The sequence below is a fragment of the Taeniopygia guttata genome, chromosome 1 (assembly GCF_048771995.1).
Source record: "Taeniopygia guttata chromosome 1, bTaeGut7.mat, whole genome shotgun sequence".
Classification (NCBI taxonomy): Eukaryota; Metazoa; Chordata; class Aves; order Passeriformes; family Estrildidae; genus Taeniopygia; species Taeniopygia guttata.
Window position 1 is genome coordinate 67,399,149 of NC_133024.1, and position 20,126 is coordinate 67,419,274.

At 46.2% G+C, this 20,126-nt stretch overlaps 1 protein-coding gene across 1 annotated transcript in view; it reads left to right on the forward strand.

The window, feature by feature from the left end:
• The first annotated feature begins 19,762 nt into the window (after positions 1-19,762).
• FLT1 (fms related receptor tyrosine kinase 1) overlaps positions 19,763-20,126 on the forward strand; it is a 107,882-nt gene continuing 107,518 nt past the window's right edge. Inside the window, exon 1 of the mRNA XM_002192895.7 lies at positions 19,763-20,111. Within this exon, the coding sequence (XP_002192931.6) occupies positions 20,054-20,111 (58 nt within the window). The 5' untranslated portion in view covers positions 19,763-20,053. The remainder of the gene's footprint in view (positions 20,112-20,126) is intronic.

Consider the following 20,126-nt stretch of genomic DNA (forward strand, 5'->3'; position numbering starts at 1 on the left):
ATTGTGTTTTGTCTTTCAATAATGGCTTTGATTCTGGCTGGTTGAATAAAATTCTGTTCAAAAAGAAACTCAGGCTTGTTTAAGGGAGGTGATTCAAGAGCAACATGGGTCTGTGAATGACTCCAGTCTTTCTTGGCTGGAAAGGGGTATATAGCTTTTGTTCTTGAGCTTTTTCTGAAAGTAAAAAAAATAATTTTGAAGATAATTTTAAAAATAGGAGAAGTTAAATGGTTGGAGGCAAGAAGGCGTTAAAATAATCCATGTTTGTATAAACTGTGAACTTTTTTCCTAAATTTTCTCTTGCCTGTGTTGGTAACCTGTTCTGACAGTTCTGTTTATGATGCTCCATGGTGTGTTGCTAACTGCAATGGGTTAAATGAAATGTTGGGGTTGGAATAGAAAAAAATATTACTTCTTTCTTAGTTGTTTCCATCAACTTACAGTAGTATGAGTAGAATAAAAATATTTTAAGTTATCTTCATCTTTCTTCTTAGAAAAATATACTGACAAAGGACTGGTTCATCTGCTTGCTGTTAATTGTCAAATCACCAAATCAGTTGATTTCTGTGGGACTATTTTTTAGATCTTTCCTGTTTCTACAGCATTAACTCCTGTTATATCCTTTGATTCTGGTGCTAGTGTTATTTTTCTTGCTCTGTGATTAGTTAATGACTGCTTCAATTTCTATAGCAATCACGTTACTATTGTTTCTATGTCATTGTGCTCAAGCCCAGTGCTGTCTGTCAACACACTTCATGTTTTCTTTTTTTAATTAGTAGCTGGAAACACAAAGTAGAAAAGCACAAAATGATGTTTTGGTATGTTCTGGAAAATAGTCTGTGTGATAGCTTTGAGAAACTACTCTATAAAGCTGTTAAAAACAATTTTAAAGACTTATATATTTAAAACATTAACATTTAAAAGACTGAAGTGAATTATGACCTGGACATTTTTCTTCTGTAACTGCAGCAACTAGAAAGAGAGATTGAAGAGAAAATAAATGTATAGTTATGATACTTAAGCCAGATGGCAAGGACTCTATTTTCTGTTCTGCGACAGACTTTTTTTAAAATTATAGAATTATATTCAATTTCTTGTTCTCCTATTTCTTTAAAAAGATAGGAAGATGCCAGGTCCCTTTCAGCTGCTTCAATAAGAATTCACTTGTGAATTCACAGAATTCAAATGCTTCAAAGAAGAAGTCACTTGTGAAGGAGAGAAAAGATCAGCAGTCTTCTGACTTGCAGTTCACACCAAACAAGATGGGACCTTGGAAATGGTTAAAAATAGAACCCAACAGAATGAAACTATAGACAAAACACTCTTGAAGAGTGCCAACTGAAAATGAAACAGTGTACTTAGTATATGCTGTCACGTTTCCCAGCACAATAGAAGTGAAAGATGCCAAAAAGAAAAAAAAAAAAATAGAAAGGTGCAGGTGAGGATTAACTTATGGAGAAATACTTAAATGTCCTGATGGTTTTGGTGAGGAAACATCATTAAGTCTCTGTTCTCTGAAATAAAAGGAAGTTGTAAACACAATGACAAACAAATGTGACCAAAGGGACTGTGGCATCTGACTGTGTACACACAGAGTAGTAGCGCAGAGGCAGACAGCCGTTCTACAGTACTACCCAAAGCAGAATAAAAAAAACAACTGCTGACAAATAAGGGAAGCAACGATTCAATTTCTAAAGGAATATTAGTTCCTCATCCACAATTCTTCAAGCTACTGCTTGTGGGTTAATTTTGATCTTGGAAACAGTAAACCACATAGAAATTTTAATTTCCATATGTGAGCCAGAAAAATACAAGCATTCTGCACTCAAGCAGGCAAGCAAAATGAATCAGGAGAAAAAAAAAAAAACAAAAAACATAAAAGCAGTTTAGCCAACTTTTCACTGAATTAAGTGAAAAGCTCTGAAACAACCCTACTAGCAACTGTCTTTTTTGCCTAAAAGTTTGGGCATTCTTTGCTTTAGAAAACACTGACAAACCCTGAAACAGAGTGCTAAATGGAAGGGAAGAAAAAAAGCAGCAGTAGATGTTCCTCATTCAGTTTATAGGTTTAAAGACAGCATTTAGGCAACCACCACAGCAATGTATTTGGGAATACCTTCGGTGTTATGATAAGCACTTATAACAAGGAACTTCATCAAAGGTTTATGTAAGGAAGTAGAAGTTGTGTTTGATTTAAATTTCAGCAGTAGAAATCCGTATCAGTTACTTACTCCTTCTGGTTTGAATTGTTGCTTACTTCACTGTAAAAAAGAATAGGCACAGAATGGATACTTCCAGAAAATTTTGATTGTCCTGGCAACAGAGCATAATAAACTGACAGAAGAAGGTTTTCACCACTCTAAAGAAAGACCATAGAACCAGTATCAGAACTTTTAAACCAAAGCATTTTCTCACAAGGTGTTTCAGTGTTCTGCCTTCTAAGAAGTATGTTTCTAGTTGACAATGAAGCAAGTGCATTCACCATTTCAGCAAGACTTGGTTGCTGAAGTAGGCAGCCTAAAGGCTGTCCAACTTAACCGCTATTCCATCTTTGCTTAGAAAAACATCTTAAGGAAAAAAAAAGATTATGTCTCTACAAGATAAAAGCACCCAGAAGGTAGATCCTCCTGGTGGAAACCAGGCCAAATCCGTGGAGCACTTTGCAGTACGGTGTTTTAGCTCAGAAATAACATCAACCAAACATGACTGTATTGTTTCCAGATCTAGGCTGGGTTTATTCAGTCAACTCAACTCATCTTCTTAGTATTTCCCCCTCAAAGGTTAACAATGTTACCAGGAGGAGTTGAGGTCTGTCTGCATCCTTTGGTGCAGTTATGGTTGGGTTCCCACTTTGGTCCATGTGGCTTGTGATTTCTGTTGGCTGGTCCAGGCCTTCAGAGGTGTGCAAACAGTAGAAGACATCAATTGCAAGGATTTGGTTTAAATCTAGACCTAAATGCCTTTGCAAGTAAATTCTTTAAAAAACACTAGGTATTATGCATTCAGCAATGTCTTGGCTAGAAAAGAAGATAGAAATATCTGACACTTACTAAGAAAGAAGTCTGAGGGAGAACTCAGTTGTCCAAACATTGGCATCTGGTCATTGTAAACCACCCCAGGGAATCCCTTCTGGAATCTGGCCATTGCTCCTGAGAGGCCTGGGCTGCTGGAGCCATTCATCTCTGGCTGGACAGCTCATGTGCCACAGGTTATTACAGGTAGAATTAGACACCTGTGTTTGGTCCTGCGGGGGCCAAAGTGGTAGGGTTGCTTAAGGAACATGAAGGAGTATCTGAAGATTTTTCTCCTCAGCAGGGCCGAAGGAAGAAATATTTCACATGATGAGTCTTCAAGGAGCACTTTGTCCTGGTCAGACAGAGCTGGCAAAGACTTTTCATGCCCTCAGTACTTGTGGCCACTGAGGAGAAGTAGACTGGTTTAGAAATTAGTATGTGTCTCTTTTCAAAATGTTGCAAAAGTTCATCTGTTACTTTTTTGGAATAGCTGCAGGATCCTTACTGTAGAGGAGAGACAGAAATACAAATAGGTACATTTCTTGTGAAGCACAAACCAAAGCATTCACTTTCAGATCCTTCTATTTGTATTTGAATAGATTAGATTTTTGCAAGTATCTTGCTTTTTGTTTCTGTTGTGCAGCTGTCTTTTGAAAAAGTTGCCAGTTTTGGTGGTTGAAACACTATTTCAGTTTCATTTTTAGAGGTTTATCTCCTAGAATAACCCTATGTTTTGTTTTGGTTTATCTTGCAAAGTTCTTTTCTGCAGAAAGCCCTTATTTCTTTCCTTAGCCAGATCTAGATTTCATTTCTTATATTTGCAAGTCTCACAAAGTTATCTGTATATATATATGAGAGAGCAGAAAATCCCCAATAAAACCAACTTTCAACATTTAGTATTTTTGTACATAATGCTTAAAATAACTTACAATGATCTGTGAGTCAGCCTGTGAGTCAATCACAACTTCGTGGAACTAGGAAGAAGAAAAGTTTGGCAATCGAATATTGGCAATGACACAGGGGGGAAAAAATGATGTATTCAGAATCTCAGAATCGTCATGACCCATCAGTGTGAAAATGCCATGAAAAGGCACCGTGCTTTTGCATGTTTGACTAAACTGATTTAAAACTGGAATAGGTGTAGGGTATGTCTTTGGAGGCATTTCTGTCCTGTGAGAAGAGTCAATTATAGTAAAAATAAAGTTGATTCTGTGACTGAAATAAGTATTTATCAAGGAATAAATACCTGTAAATTGAAGTTACACTTGAAAGAAAAAGTCAGCATGAAACCAGGAAAACGTAATCTCAGCGGGAATTAATTTAGGCTGGTAATTGGAAGAAATTCTGTAAAGTAAGGGAATAATGTTCTGTGACAGCAAACAATCTAAGCAATTAGCATTGTTTTTGAAGAAATTAGAGTTGTATGAGTAACACTAATACCTACATGACTCGTACCTCTACAAAATTTTCTTTTCCCTTTGGAATCCATTGATCTGTTTGAATTAAAGCTGATACAAAGGAATAGGTTTTAGAGGTAATTATATTCCTGAAGTTTTCATGAAAATAAGGGCTAGGTGGAGAGAACCCAAATGAGAAGCAATAAAGGGGAAGTCTTTAGTTGAATTCATGGTCATTTTGTCAGCAGCATGTCCCTGAGCTCACTCAGGGACACTCACATTTAAACACCATGGGAAAGGCATTGAGCAGAGCCTAGCCTTTCTCAAACACAGGAGCCTCACAATACACTGGAAAACATTGTAGTGTGAGGCTACACTAGTAGCTCCTCTTCTACATGCTTTCAGTACTACTACTGCTTTCAGTAGTTCCTCTGCTCACATGTGGTGCATTTCTAACACTGGAGCCTGTTACACAGTGAAAGGGTTTGAACAATGTGCTTGTCTGCAGAGGGTCTGATGATTTCACCAAGAAAAAACATTTTCTGTCCCAGTCACTCATGCTGTGTGAAAATAGACACATAATTTCATTTTTATATGAACTTCTTACATTTACCCTTCACAAAGCAGTCAAGCACAAAGCTGACATCTTCAGCTGAATCACATTTTAAAGTGTTTGAATTAGATATGTTACTAACATCAGGATTTTTTTTTTAGTCATATTAATGAACAGTTATGAATCTGCCCCATTTGAATGCAATGAAGTGTTTGAATTTCAAACACTCTGAAATTTGTAAAAAGTTAATACTGTTCTGAGGAATTCCAAGTAGAGGGGAGATCACATTTTGTATGTATTTCTGTTTCACTGTTATGAAATATTTCTGTGGCAACTTCAACAATAGCTTTCATGGAACAGAAAATACAATGTTTATTTTTAGGTGTTCATTTGGTATGCCCTATCCCTTAGGGCTGTGCCTATTTCCTGTCTAAATAAGCTTCATCCATCTCTCAAAAATGATGGGCATCTCAACTTCATTGTGTTGGCTGAGTCCAGTGTAAAGCGGATGACTGGCCATTTCCCAAGGTTCTGAAATCACAAGCACACTTTGTGTTTTGCCATGACGAGGTCCTACGCATACAGGCATGGGTGAGTGCAAGGAAATGATCCCTCCCATTTCCAACCTGTTCCCAACAGAGACCCAAACAGGCAGCTAACTACTTTTTCCATGGCTTGGTGACAGACGTTTTCGTGCAGCTAACTTCTTTTCCCATGGCTTAGTGACAGATGTTACCGTAGCATTGTCTGATACTCAATTGACCAGCCATCACCAGAGGGCCAGGAGTGATATACTTTTAACATTACAAATTTGCTTTTTTGGTCAAGCCTGAAAACCCCTTGAAAGCAGAAGGTGGCTGGTGTGCTCATGTGTTCATGGCAATCTCCTCCTCTTCTTCGTCAGACGTACTTGCTGTTTCCTTAGCTGTTTCTTGGCTGTGAAATCTCGTAGGCAGAAACTTTTCTCCTTGTGGTCCTTCTCCCAGTGGACTCCTAAATGACAACTTGGACTTGTGAGTATACAGATGCTGAATAACAGCAGTAGCGACAGCAGCAGCAGTAATAAAAGTTCAGCGCTTTGCCTGTGTTAGACTGCGGCTACTTACGTGATCTCTGTTACACAAATCGTGAGCAACTTTGTAGATTATCAGCGGTATTTAGACAACTACATCCCTCATTCTGATGGGAGTTAGGCACTTCAATGCCTTTAAGGATTTGTGCCTCTGGGGCTTTTTCCAGATAACAGAAGTCCATGGCGGAGTTGGTGGGAGATAAACTTGAATTGCCCACATCTAAGGGCCGGGGGAGGGGCAGGCACTACCACCGGCAGAACGAGAGCAGATTTTCCTGCCTGCGGCATGCCTGGCCTTTACAGAAAGCCTGGAAGGAGCATGGAGAGCTGACATGCCGACTACATTAAAAATATCTCACGTTAGACGGGAGTTAAGGACCACGGACCTGAGTTGGGTAACAAAACCCAAACCTGTGTCTTTGTGAAGGGAGGCAAAGGATTATGTGAATGAACACAGCTATAAGGTTGCAAGACCACCAGTGACATTCAGCACTTTTCACAACCATGTGTACTCAGCCGTGAGCACCTTGCAGGCTACTGGAAACCCGGATGATCTGTTTTCGATTGGGATTTTTGTTCTGATATGCTTTCACAACAAAGAAGACACAGAAAATGTGTACCATTTAGGTTTGGTGGGGGTTTTTTGTTTGGTTGGGTTTTTTTTTTGTTTGTTTTTTTTTTGTTGTTGTTGTTGTTTTTGTTCTTTTTTTTTTTTTTTAAGGACTCTGATCTTTGGACATAGGAAATCCCGTTCTATTTTTATATAGAAAAGTTTCTAAATCATTCTTGAAGGTTCCTCATATCCTCTTTCCCTAAAATTCCTTTAACTCAGCCTATCTACATGTGTGAAGAGGAACATTATGTTTTCTTTTTCATTGCAAGCAGGAACATTTAAAGAAAATTATTTGCATTTTCTCATAATGAGCCATGTCAGTCATTAGTCGGCCAAAGTGATTCCATCCTGCAGGCAGCCAGATGCCAGAAAACACTCAAAGCAAGAGACTGACCCTGCTGCTCTTACTGGACGTAGACTTCCCTTCGAAATGGGTTTTGTATCCCATTAAGAAAAGCAGGAACTCGCCTTTAATAAGAGCTAGTAAGAAAGTTTATAAGAACTATTTTAAGAATAAGAATTGTTCTTTCAAATCCTCTCTTAAGGAAAGATTAACTCTTTAAGAATTGTTTAAAAAGGGAAAGCATCAGCAACATGGAGTCTATCCGTATATCTAAAAGAATCTATGTACCCGCTCTTTTGGATTGACAAAATCCTTCTAGAGTAGGAATAAAATGTCTGTATTAGTTACTTAAGGGAAAGCAAGCCACGATATTTTTAAAGCCTGGGACAGGAAAGCATTGGGACAGGAAAGTGTCTCAAACTGCTTTTGGAAAAACCGTGGCTCTTCCTCAGATGTTACTTATCTTTTCCTGCTAAGAAACTGCTGGGACCTGCAGCTGGCGTGAACGCCGTGTCCCCTGTGCCCAGGTCGGTGCGGAGAGGGAGCCCGCGGGGAGCCCGCCCGTCCGCGAAGGGGATTAAGGCATCCAGCCCCGCCGGAGCCCCGCGGGCTGGCAGCGCCCGGCTCCCCGGGCGCCCGTACCGGGAGGTGCCGGCATCGCCCGGGTCCCAGCGGGGAGCGCCGGTACCGCCGTGCAGCAGCAGCACTAATGGGGAAGGCATTAGCTCCTTCTCGGTGACCGAGGTTTTGTAATCTACAATTAGACCGAGAGGTTAAGTGAGGGGGAGGAGGAGGAGGAGGAGGAGGAAGACGCTCCTAATCGCTGGTGTCTTTGTTCCGGCTGGCACACATCGGAAGCGGGACCGAAGTAGTGTGATCACTTTGCATGGAAGAGGAAAGACATTTACAGGCACTTTTGAGCATCCTGGCCTCCTGAGCGGGGCTGGAGGAACGGCGAAGGACACTCTGGTACCCTTTTCCACCGCCGCATCCCTCCCTGCTCCCAGCCGCACCCATTTTTCTCTCCACAACCCTCCCGCCCCCCCCAAGATCAAAAGCTCCTTGCTGTTGCAAAAGGACTATTTTCTCAGGCGCCCTTCCCCACCACGGCTTTGTGAAAAGGACAATAGACTCCTGTGTCAGTGCTGTTGGCACCAGCCTTGCATAATACAGGAAGCAGCATTTCCGTTCGGGGGTGGAAAATTAACTTGAACCGCGCGTTTCTCTTTTTATTGCTGACCGTACACACCCCGGGAAATTCGGCTCGCAGGCTCTCGGGAAGGGAAGCGGCAGCAGCCTCTTCTCCGCATCCTCCCCGGCGCAGGGGGAGACCCGAGCGCGCCCCGCCCCGCCGCCCCCGCTCCGCCCGCCGCTGTGGGGAGTGCCGGGCGGCGCCGCTGCCCCGCGCCCCTGAGCTCCCGCTGTCCCTCCCGCTGTCCCTCCGGCTGCCCTGGGCTGAGGGTGGTACGGTGACACGCAGCTTGTCGTGCTCTGTGAGAACGCAGCCTGCTTATCTCCTTAAAGGAAAACAAAACAAAACAAAACAAACAAACAAACAGACAAACGAAAACCACCAAGAAAAAAAAATGGTCTGTTTCCTGCTGTGAGAGTTAAAAAACCCAAACGGAGAGCTCTGCCCTTTGATAGCTCACGGTACCTGTAAAGTCCAATTCCACAAAATAGGTTTTAACCAATTTCTTCTGAGGATCTTAGCCCTTGCACAATGGCTGTACCAGAAAAGCCACACACTTGTTCATAGAGCATTTGAATGTCTTTCTAACCCAATTCTCCCCGGGAGACATTATAGGGTTGAAAAATACATAGCCCTGTATAGACATAGATCTTTGGGGCAAATTCGACTTCAGAAAGACTGTGTGTGTGTAAAATATAATACACATTGCAAAAATTGTTCCTCAAATGATGTTATGGTCTTCACTGCCTTGTGGTGTTCAGGCAAAGGTGACTGCAGCCCAGTTCTGGCTTCTCCATCTTCCCTCTGAGCACTATTGGGACTGAGTAAACATCAGTGCAAACTCTGATGATCTCAAGAGTACTCTCATCACCAAAATCTTCTGATCTGCTCTATTTGTCTTCCCCAATAACATCCTAAACCTTAGCTTCAGGGGATGACTTACTATCTTTGCAAGGTGAAGACACACATGAACCATATCAGCAGGTCCTCATGTTTGTGAGGTTAGTTTGTGCACAGATCATTCTCCTTCCTAGACCTGTAATGGATTCAGCACCTAGTGACAAGAGAGAATTTCCAAATGAGATTTCTAAGCACCAGTTGGGCAGCTCAGAGGCTTATCGAGTCAGTGGGCAACCTTTTTCTATCCCCCATTCATGCTGATCTGCCAGTAGAGGTTTTCCTGCACTGAAGGAAGAAATGATATTCATTTCACAGCTTGGAAGTGACACTATTGCATCACAGAATGCAATAGTATGAGTATCTCCTGGAACTAAGAAGTGAAACAATCTTTTACTATTCCTGTCAGCTAGTTTAATTTTTAAACACTTTTATGCTTTATCTTTTTTGCTTATTTTCAAGGAAGTGTTCTGTGGAAAAGAGCTATCTTAAAACTGTTGTCTTTAAAATCTCAGAGAATGAAAGAAAAGACAATTTTAGTGCATTTTGGGGAAAGCTTTTACTCCCACTTGACCAGTGGAGATCATGTACAATATCATTCTTACTACTTGCAGATGGAGCTGCAGATATCTCTGACATGGTTTTGGACACACATTGCAGCTAAAGACACCTATGTGAAGTTCTGGGCATACATTGCATTGGGTCTTCTTTCTTTCCACCTATCCAGTAGACTTGCATTGCTACTGATTTAGCCCAGTTTAGCCCTGGACCCGGAGCTCCAAACTTGAGTCCTGAACCCTGTCTCTTGAAATGCCTTTCCCTGTGGTTGTGTAAGCAAAGCAGCTCCTGGAGCATGGAGTACACTGGTCCTGCTGTTTGGGGCACATACGGTGTAACCATATGCATGATGTTGCAGGACCTTGACAGTGCTGTATATATCCCACATTTCCCAGAACAGCTCCCAAGGCACTCCTGTGAACACCATTTCTGTGGCCAGATAACTGTTTGCTTTTGTTCACATTTTGTGTCTGATTTGTTCCAAAACAATCAAGGCATAAGCATTTGTGCACATCACTGAGTCACCAGCTTCTCTGGAGCAGCAGCTGCGTGGGCTCCCAGCACGGAGCCTGGTTTGTGTTGCGGTGAGGGAAACACTAAACCTCTGGGGGTTAGTGCTTGGGGTGGTAAGAGGAAAAGAGCTCTTCATTGTAAGTTTGGTTTTCTTTTCATGGCCCAATATTTTTTTGGGTAGTTTTCCCTTTTTGACGTGTTTTGGTTTGGTTCTGTGGTTCTTTTGCTGACCTTCTGGTTGTGTTTCCCACTGAAAGGCAGTGACCTTGGCCCAGTGCCACAGGGAGGATATGCTGTTGATCCTTTCATGTGGTCTTGACTCTTTCTATATGCTTATCCTGGTACATTCATGCACTTACGGCTCCAGGAAAGGCATATATATATCCTCTTGGATAAAGTGAAGGAGAAATGGTTGGGAACTAAATTTCAGATGCCTGGGAGATTAACCCAAGAGCTTAATCACCACCACACTAACCCTGCTATGATGAAAGTAGGTCACTCCCATATTGATGCAGGTGTGAGTGCATGTGAATGGGGTCCAGCATACAGTGGAAATGCTTACTAGCATCCTTCTGTTGAACTTGTGTTTTCCAGGGTCAAAAAAATCTTGTTCCACTCTTTTTTTTTTTGTTCAGTAAAATATTGCTGGAAGTACACATAAAACCAGTTGTGTAGTATTTTGTAAGAAAATGTGCATTGTAGCAGATTTTGCTTTTAATAAGGTGTTGAAACACTGGTTCTCTGCCATATGGTTCTGACCAGAAGAGGAAATGTGGGCAGAGCCAAAATCATGTTAGATGTGCCAAAGACCAGTGAGGGTCAACTGATTCTCAAATGAGCCAAGGGCAGTAAAACAGGCAACTAAGAGCAGTTGTTAAACCAACAAGGAGCCAGCATGTGGAATGACAAGTTTGGGTCAGGATCGGGTCCAGAGACCATGATCAGGGTCAGACCATGTGTGGTAATTGCCCAGTAGTGCCACAGCAGTGGTACTAGACTGGGCACACATGTACCTGGATAAGCCGTGGTGCAGCATAAGCAGGGATGAGTGGCGTAGCTTCAGTTTCAAAGCAGTTCCCAAGGAACAGGAGGAGCAGACTCTTTCCTCTGGATTTCTCCACATGACCTACTGCCAGTGAAGGCAGTAACCTTGTACTGGGCCGGCTGAGATCCAGCCACTGCAAATCCTGGAAGACTGCTACTCTACAGGCCCAAGTATTCCAAACTTCCCAATAAAATACCAGGTAACCTAATTAATTGCTTATGGCAGTTAACTAATTAAAATAAAATTTGAGCAACATCAAATTACTTGCTCCCATTGCCTCTACTTTCTTGTTATGCTTAGTCAGCTTCTTGCTTTGCCTGCCCTCAGAAATGAATTGAAGCGTGTTGCAGGTGAACACTGACTGGGTACAAAGTCAGGAGTCTATACAATATAAGGTAAAGCTCAGCCTTGCTGAGGGGAAGCACCACCAGCTGTAGTTTACGCTTCTGCACACATTTACCTAAGCATGTGCCCAGGGAGCAGGGTATAAACTGGTGTCCCAGCAAACACCATAGTACAGAGAGGAGGTCTCTGCTTCCAATTCCCACAGTCCTTGAGAAAACTAAGGATCATGATGATGGTAAATGGGATCTCCTTGATAGGTTTCTTCTTGATCTCTGTTCCTGCCAGAGGATGTAAAAATAATGGTAATGGGAAACACATCATTGAAAAGAGAGAGGAAAAGGGTTGCCATGCGAGACCGGCTCCGGGCGGGCGCCTGCAAGAGCACGGCAGGAGGAGGGGAGAGACGGCACTGCTTTTCCCCTTCGACTCTGCGAGGCTCAGTTCTAGCGCGGCAACAGACGAAATAGTGACACAGGGCTCGGGTGCAAACACGTGTTTGTTGTAGAAGCGTGTCCCCGAGACGCCGGGGCACTGACTGAGGGTTGGTTATACCCTGTGCTGGGGGCGGGGGGGAACCTGAGCCACTGCCAATGGGGACAGGGCAGGGCACAGGGGCAGGGAAACCCCAGAGACCCCGCAGAGGCAGGAGCGGTGATGGGAAAGGCTGGGGGTGGGGGGGTGGGGGGAGGGACAGCCGCCTGGCGAGGGGGAAGGACAAGGGAATGCAGCATCGGGACAAAGGAACGTGGGGGGAAGGGGGAAGGGGCGGGTTGGGTTGCAGGACAAAGGGGGAACGCACAGGATGGGGGGAGGGGGAATGGGGGGGGGAAGAAGAGAAAATTACAAATCCCGCAACTCATTCTTTTGAATTTACATAAAGGAAAGGGAGTTCTCAGGTAAAAACAAATTAGCAATATTACAAAGAGACATCAGAAAGTGATACACCAATCATAGTTACAATGAATGGGGCAAAAATCGTTTCCACATTACAATTTCAGATAAAGGGTACAAAATTATCTAAACACATTCTGTATTGAGGATGAAAGCAGGATTCATGACGTGATGCTTGTGGTTTTCAAATTCTAGCAGAGCAGAAACAGGCAGTGAACAGCAATGTGATTTCTCCAATTTGATTATTTGATTACGAAGTTGGCATATCATTGTGGGCAGTAATTAGAGAGAATGATCTTTCCTTCTATAAGATATAACTCAATCCAAGAAGTTATTTCCAAATTATTACAAGCAATGGGGAAAACTTGTATTGAAATAATAAGGAAACTTTGGGCAAGGTACATTTAGGAGATGGGATAGAGGGTGAACCTGGGCACCACTGTTTCAGAGGAAAGAAAACAGTGGAGCCCTGGTCCGGGTTTCCAGCTCCACTCCCTTCAAAGGGCCCCGGCCACCCCCCACAGCAAAGGGGAAAGCTCTCTTACAAAGGGAGGTCCTCTAATGGAGGGACCCCTCCAGCGATCCCTTCCATCAGAGGGGGAGCCAGAAGATGGACTGAGGGATTAATCCAACCTCACCTCCCTCCCAGTAGGGGCTGGCCTCGCTGCAGGATGGTGCAGGGCCATTGGGGGAGGGGTGGGGCTGGCGGGAAAACATGGGTGGAAGAGAAGGATCAAGGTGGGAAAATGGGGTCCCTGTAGCGTGGCCAGCGCCATCTTGGGAGGGGGTGCTGGGTGCACTGCATCTCGCCCGGGGAGGCACGGCCAATGCTGCCCCTAAAGGAGAATAACAGTGTCCGGCAGGGCGCTTGGGGCAGCTCGGCCGCGGCCATCCCCAAGGGAGAAGGTTTGGGGAAGTCCATGGGGAAAAGGGAAGGGGGGACTTGGCAGAAGCTGAAGGGGAAAACTACAGGAGAGGAGCTTGACGCGGCTGGAAGCTGACGAAACGCGTGGATGTGAAGGGCCTCTCTTAGGATGTTAACAATTCTCCCACAGCTGACGTGTCACCGTTTACAATTCTGTCCCATTGGTGTCCTTTCGACCCCCCTGCCCCCATAGCCCAGAATAAGGAGGAGAGGGTAGAAAAGGTAGCTTTCCAAGAAAGAGAAGGAGCTTTCCAGTATGAGTTACCCCAAAAAAGACCGAGCGAGGTTGCGTCCTCCTCGGAAAAGAAAAAGCCTCCCGGCCGCCAGGGACATGCAAGCCTACAGTCCCCGTCTGGGCACGGATGGTGGTTAAAACTCAGAAAAGAAAAAAAAGGTAGCTCAGCCACCCGCCAGGGTCTCACCCTGCTCTGACCCAACTTACCCTCTGGGCTCAGGCGGTGAAATCTCTATCTCTCCTCGGTGGTGGAAAATCGCGCTAAACTGCGGATGTATTCTTTCGCGGTTTGGCTCTCCCAGAAGCCTGGGTGTTCCCGTTAACCAGAGTTCATCCCTGAAACTCTGGGTTCAGCCACTGTCAGCCTCTGGTCTCCATTCAAATGCCATCCCCTGACGGGCCACTCTTCGAGCTCAGTCCATCAAGCCACTGCCAAACTGTCCTCTTTGTCCTCGGTTAAGTCTACCCGGCTCCCAGCCCCTGCAGTCCGGCTGCCCCTGCAGCGCGGCTGCTCCCGGGTGGGTAGAGAGCACACCGGCAAGGACGGAAGAGGGTCCCCGGAGCTTCAGGTTTGTTTCCTGCCCCATGCGTCAACTTCTCTTAGTGTCTGCAGAGCTCTTACAGAGGCAGAGTTCCTTTCTCTCTCCCCTCTTTTACAAATTGATGGAAATAGCCATCTGCTGCTACCATTTGTTGCCGTGCGAGACCAGCTCCAGGTGGGCGCCTGCGGGAGCACGGGTTAGAAGGGGAAAAGTGGCAGCTGCTTTTCCCCTTCGGCTCTGCAAGGCTCAGTTCTAGTGCGGGAACAGACAAAATGGCGACACAGGGCTCGGGTGCAAACACGTGTTTGTTGTAGAAGCGTGTCCCCGAGATGCCAGGGCACTGACTGAAGGTTGGTTATACCCCGTGCTGGGGGCGGAGGGGGGAACCTGAGCTGTGGCCAATGGGGACAGGGCAGGGGACAGGGGCAGGGAAACCCCAGAGACCCCGCAGAGGCAGGAGCGGTGATGGGAAAGGCGGGGGGGGGGGGGGGGCGGGGCAGGGACCGGACCGTGTGGCGAGGGGGAAGGACAAGGGAATGCAGCATCGGGGCAAAGGACCGTGGGGGGAGGGGGGAGGGGCAGGTTGGGTCGCAGGACAAAGGGGGAATGCGCGGGAGGCGGGGAGGGGGAATGGGGGGGGAAGAAGAGAAAATTACAAATCCCGCAGAAAAGAGAGTCAGAGGAAGATCTTGGGTAGTCCAGTCCATCTCACCTCACCTCTTGCTCCAGGTTACAGTGTCCCCAGTATTAAATCAATACAGAAAACACTAATACTCTTCTAGTCCTCACAGTTCACTGTGTCTCTCATTGTATGGATGTGCTTGCTGTAAAGTTCTACCAGTAAAATGACCCTTTTTATAAGTGACTCTCCATAGAAAGTAAACAAGTTACATCCTGGGTTGTTTCACCAAACTGTTTTAAATTGAGTCCCAGAAACAGTTCTAAGCCTCAGAAACAGCTCTGCCAGTGGACCTGACAAGGGACTATGGAGATGGAGTATGGTAGACAGGGAGCACTGGAACCCTTCACACTGGCACTGCAAAAATGCTAATGTTTTCAGCTGATCATCTGAAATATTGTTTTAATTAAAATTTCAATCCTGGAAGCATCCAGTCCAATTAAGTTGGCAGATGCAGATTCTACAGAAGATCTGCAGAGGGAGATCCAGTCTGCTCTCTTTTGACATCTTTCCTTCTCTCCCTACAGCAAGAGCTTGGGAGCACCTCAGAGACAGTCTAGTCTGTTCCTGGGAGGTGTCTAACTCTGCTGTGACTACAACACACATCATGAGGTCCCTCAGCTGTAACTCTGACCCATGAGTCTTCTTCTGCGGGCAGGCACCTGCTGCTGCAGGTTCTGGTGGTGACCTTTTTTGTATAACGCTCTGAACATTTGAAACAGTGCCACAAAATTATTCTGAGTATTGGTGCAAATAAGGAATTGTTGCCATGACTAGAAATAGTTGGGTCATGTTTGCAGGATATCAACTTCTGGTGTGAATGAGATTTTCCAGGCTCTTTATTTTTGCCAGGTCCACAGGGACTGTCCAAGCAATTCTTCCCAGAAGACTTGGCTAAAGCCTTAACCAAGGATGTTCAAAGTGTCCTATGTCCATTAGGAAGTAGAAACCACAATCTCAGATTGTGTCCCAGTGACTTGACTAAGTCATATCCATAGGGGCGTTGCCACTCCATCTAACTCCTGAAGCCAGACATGCAAGAGACAAGAGGCAATGAGTATTCAGCTGGCTGAGTATTCAGCCATGAAAAGTCCAATATGCTCAGGATGATGTCTCTGTTCCTTTGTCATGGTAGTCTGCTGCTCAACATGGATCTAAGGTCTGAGAGCCTTGATTACCTCCTCAATTAGATTTCCTATTGCTCATTTTCTATGTTGTTCCAGTGAATCTTGCTGGCCAGGGATAGGCAAAGGATGCAAATGGGTTGGTGCTTTTGCTGCCTGACAGCTTGATGATTTTAGTGTCAGATGTGGGGGTTGTTCAAGAAAAATCTCTACTCTGATCTTCCTGCAGAGTAAAATTCAACAATACTAAGTACTTCTGGGCTGCAAGTGAACACTGAAAACAAATGTTCTCTACTGTGAAGGCTGTTTCTCCTCTCTCTTTTTCAGCTTCTGTAGTGCTGGAGATTGAGCAGATGATCAGTCTTGCAAAATGTTTGCCTGATATATTTCAGAGGGCTTACTCTCAGCTGCTAGATTTGGCTGATTTCCTTCCTAGTATTTAGTAATAGTATTTTTAACAAATGTTAGAAAAATGAAAATTCCCACATTTCAGAGCTGAAGGGAACATAGCAACTGTTATGTATCCATTATTCATAAAAACATAAAATCATAGAATATTCCGAGTTGGAAGGGACCCACAAGAATCATCAAGTCTAACTCCTGGCCCTGCACAGAACATCCCAAGAATCACACCATATGCCTGTGAACATTGTCCAAACACTTGAACTCTGACAGGCTTGGTGTGGTGGGGAAGCTGTTTCAGTGTCCTGTCACACTCTGGGTGAATAATCTTTTCCTAATATGCAACCTAAACCTCCCCTGACACAGCTTTGTGGTGTTCCCATGGGGCCTACTATTGGTCACCAGCAAGAAGATAAAAGCTCCTGCCCCTCCTCTTCACCTTGTAAGGAAGCTGTAGAGCACTACCACTATGAAGTCCTCCCCACCCTCTCTCCTTCCCTAGGCTGTACAAACAAGTCACTTGAGCTCCTCCTCTTAAGTCTTGCTCTTGAGTACATTTACAATCTTGGTCCCATTCCCTTGGACATACAGTAATAGTTTGATGTCCTTCTTACATTGTGTCACCCAAAACTGCCCACAGCACTTGAGGTGAGGCCCATCAGTGCAGATCAGAGTGGGACAATCCCCTTCCTTGGCTGGCTGGTGATGCTGTGCCTGACACCCTCCCAGGGTATATTTGACCTCCTGGCTACCAGGACTCACTGGTACGAGTCTCTAATATGAGTCACACTGCAGACTTATATTCAGCTTGCCACTGACATTTTCTATGGTGCTGCTCTCCAGCAGGACCTGACAGACCTGCAGTTATCAAGGTCATCCTTCTTGCCCTCCTTGCAGCCTAGGACATTAGTCAGCTTCCAGCTGAGTGGGATGTCTCCAGATTCATGCTCATGCTCCCCAGGGGGCTCCTGGCTCTGTCCTATGTTGAGTCAGCCTCTCTTGTGCAAGCTGCCGGTTCCATGTAAGCCTCTCCTGGGTTTTCCCTCATTCTAGAAATTCACCCTATTCTCCACAACCCCCTGCTCTGCTGTGAGATGTGCTTGCACCAGAGCTGTTTGCCTCAGTAAGTAATGGTTGAATGCCAATGATAAATTTGGCCTCACATATGCCACCCACTACTTAGGATCTAACTAAGGCCTAAGATTCTGGTATGAAGAGATCATATTGCCTGCAGGATAGACTTATGCCTGGGACAGATCTATGGCTGTCTCCTTAGTGTTTGTCCAGCCACAGCATCTAAACTACTCTTCAAAGGTAGTTTGCATCCTACTGGGTGTTGCAAATTGTATGGTAGTAGTACACACACACACACACACACACACACAAAATAGTCAAGTACATTCCATGTGGCCCTCCCCTTCACATATGCATTTTCCATCTGTCCAGATGTTCCAATTTATGTGTTTAGACTGTTCAGTTCCAGGCACAAGTTTCCTACTATACCTTCCTTCTGCTTTATGGGAATATCTGCTTCTTCTTTCTTCCTTGTATCTATCTGCTTGGATCTTTCTATTCTACAAAGTCCACATCTCATCTCTCCCTGACCTTAACATATAAAAGAGTGAAAAGAGATTAGGAGCAGATCTTCGGGTTTGGCCTCCTTGGTCACTTGAGTGGATCACGAGCTGATGACATCTGTTGGAGAAGGAAGAAACTATGGTTTGCCAAAGAAATGTAGTCTTTGGAGGGCCATGACTGAATGCAGCTGTGATGTAGGAGGTGTGAAGAAGATGGGGAGGAACTGGTGTGGCATGGCTGTTGCGCCTGTGATTGGGTTCACATCATCTCAGACTCAGCACATACTCAGCACTAGGCTGGCCAAAGGCAGGCACAAACTGTTCGCTGAGGTCCTTCCACAGGGGAGTCCTTGATCCTAGGGGGTCTAAGCTGTCAGGATGCTCGTGTCCTAGTTCTTGTTGGCCTGTCCTCCCTGGCTGACTGTTTTCCCAGCTGCTATCCTCTCCAGTGGAGGAGGTGACTTTGTGTGAGTCATCCTCTTCGGGAAAGAAACCTCTGGGTTCTTCCCCCCATGGTGTGAGCAGCTGAGGGGAAGGTATCCATAGCTATTTTATTTTCAAGGTCTCAGCTGGGGGCAGGAAGATTGGAAAATACAGACTAAAATTTGTAGCTTAGGGCGTAATTTATGAATAGGAGTTGAACAGACGCGTGCAGGAAATATTCTCACAGACTTTAAACTTTAAAGTTAAGCACTTCTCAAGTTAAAAACAACATCAACTTATTTTTTTTTTTCTTGCACAGGATGGTCTGGGGGACATGGGAGGTCTGAGTTCTATTTGTGTCTCCTGTCACCAGCTTCCTATGACCTTGGACTAGCTGCCTAACCTCTCTATGCGCCTCCGTTTCCTTCTCTGTAAGAAGGGGATGATCACATTTACCTGCCCCAACACATTCTTGTGACTTATTTCATAGTATAAAAATATAGAAAGGGCCACAGTGGGTCAAACTGAAGACCTGGCTCATGCAACAGCCTTTCTTCTGGCTAAACAGGGGAAAAGTGGAAACACAGGCCTTGAATTTTGCTGTTGTGGGCTCCCTGCTGATCTTTCACAAAATAAAACATGTATGGGAAACATGGTATGTGCATGGGTGGGGGAAGAAATATATTTCCAGCACTGCCCTGGATGTTATAGACTCAGTGAAGGCCAGCAGGGGAGCTGGAAGGGCAGACTTCCTAAGCATCCTTAGCCAGTGCTGCCCCTTCCTGGCTTCCCTGCTCTGAGCGCTCTCAGTGCTGCTGGCTGGGGACCCGTGGTGGTCTGGGTCAGGCCCCGCACAGAGCGATCTGCCCCACGGCTCCTTCTTCCCAAGGAAGGTGGGGAGTGGAGTCTCGGGCCCCTGGGGCACGGGCAGCGCTTTGGGCACTCCGAGCATCGCTCCGGGCAGCCGGGGAGAGGCTGTAAATGGCCCCCGCCCGACCTGGCGCCCGGCTCGGCAGCCGGTGGCGGGACGTGGCGCTGTCGAAGTTTTCCTGCGGAGCAGGAGAGGGTCTCCGCAACACCGAGACCCCACCGCTCAGCATTTCATCCAGGAATCCCAAGTCCGCTTCACGCCCTGCCTAGAGGAGCCCGGCGACGTGCGAGCATCGAGTCCCGCTGCCCGCCCCGGCAGCGCTGCGGCTGCGGCGGCTGGAAGCAGCCCAGAGCCGGGCTCCGGAGGGACGGCACGGCCGGGCTCCCTGAGGGCCGGGGGTGTCCGGGACTGGGAGACCCGCGGGGCAGCGACACCGTGCCCGCCGACGGGCGGGCGGGCGAGCGGGCGGGGGACGCGTCCCGGCGAGGGCGTGCTCCCGGCGGAGGATGTGGGCGGGGGGGGCGGAGGGGTGCGCGGCGAGGGGTGGAGAAGTTATAAATCAGCGATGCTGGGGCTGGCGGGTATCTGATGCCCGCGGGAGGTGAAGCTGGCAGGGCGGCCCGCAGCGGATACTCCGTTTCCGCAGGTCGGGCCGGGCCGGGGCGGGCGGGCAGGACTCGGGGGCTGCTGGATGCGGATTCCGCGCCTCGGTTTGCCGCTATCTCCTTCACCGCGGGAAGCGTCCGTGACCGAGGAGAGCCCATCGGAGCCCAGCCGGCGCCTCTGCCCCTGCCTCGCTGCCGTCGGCAGGGAAAAAGCCCTGCGTTCCCGCAGGCAGGACCATGCCCCGCCAGCTGCTCTCAGGGACCGTGCTGCTGGGAGCCGCCCTCCTGCTCGCAGGTAAGGCACCGCTGG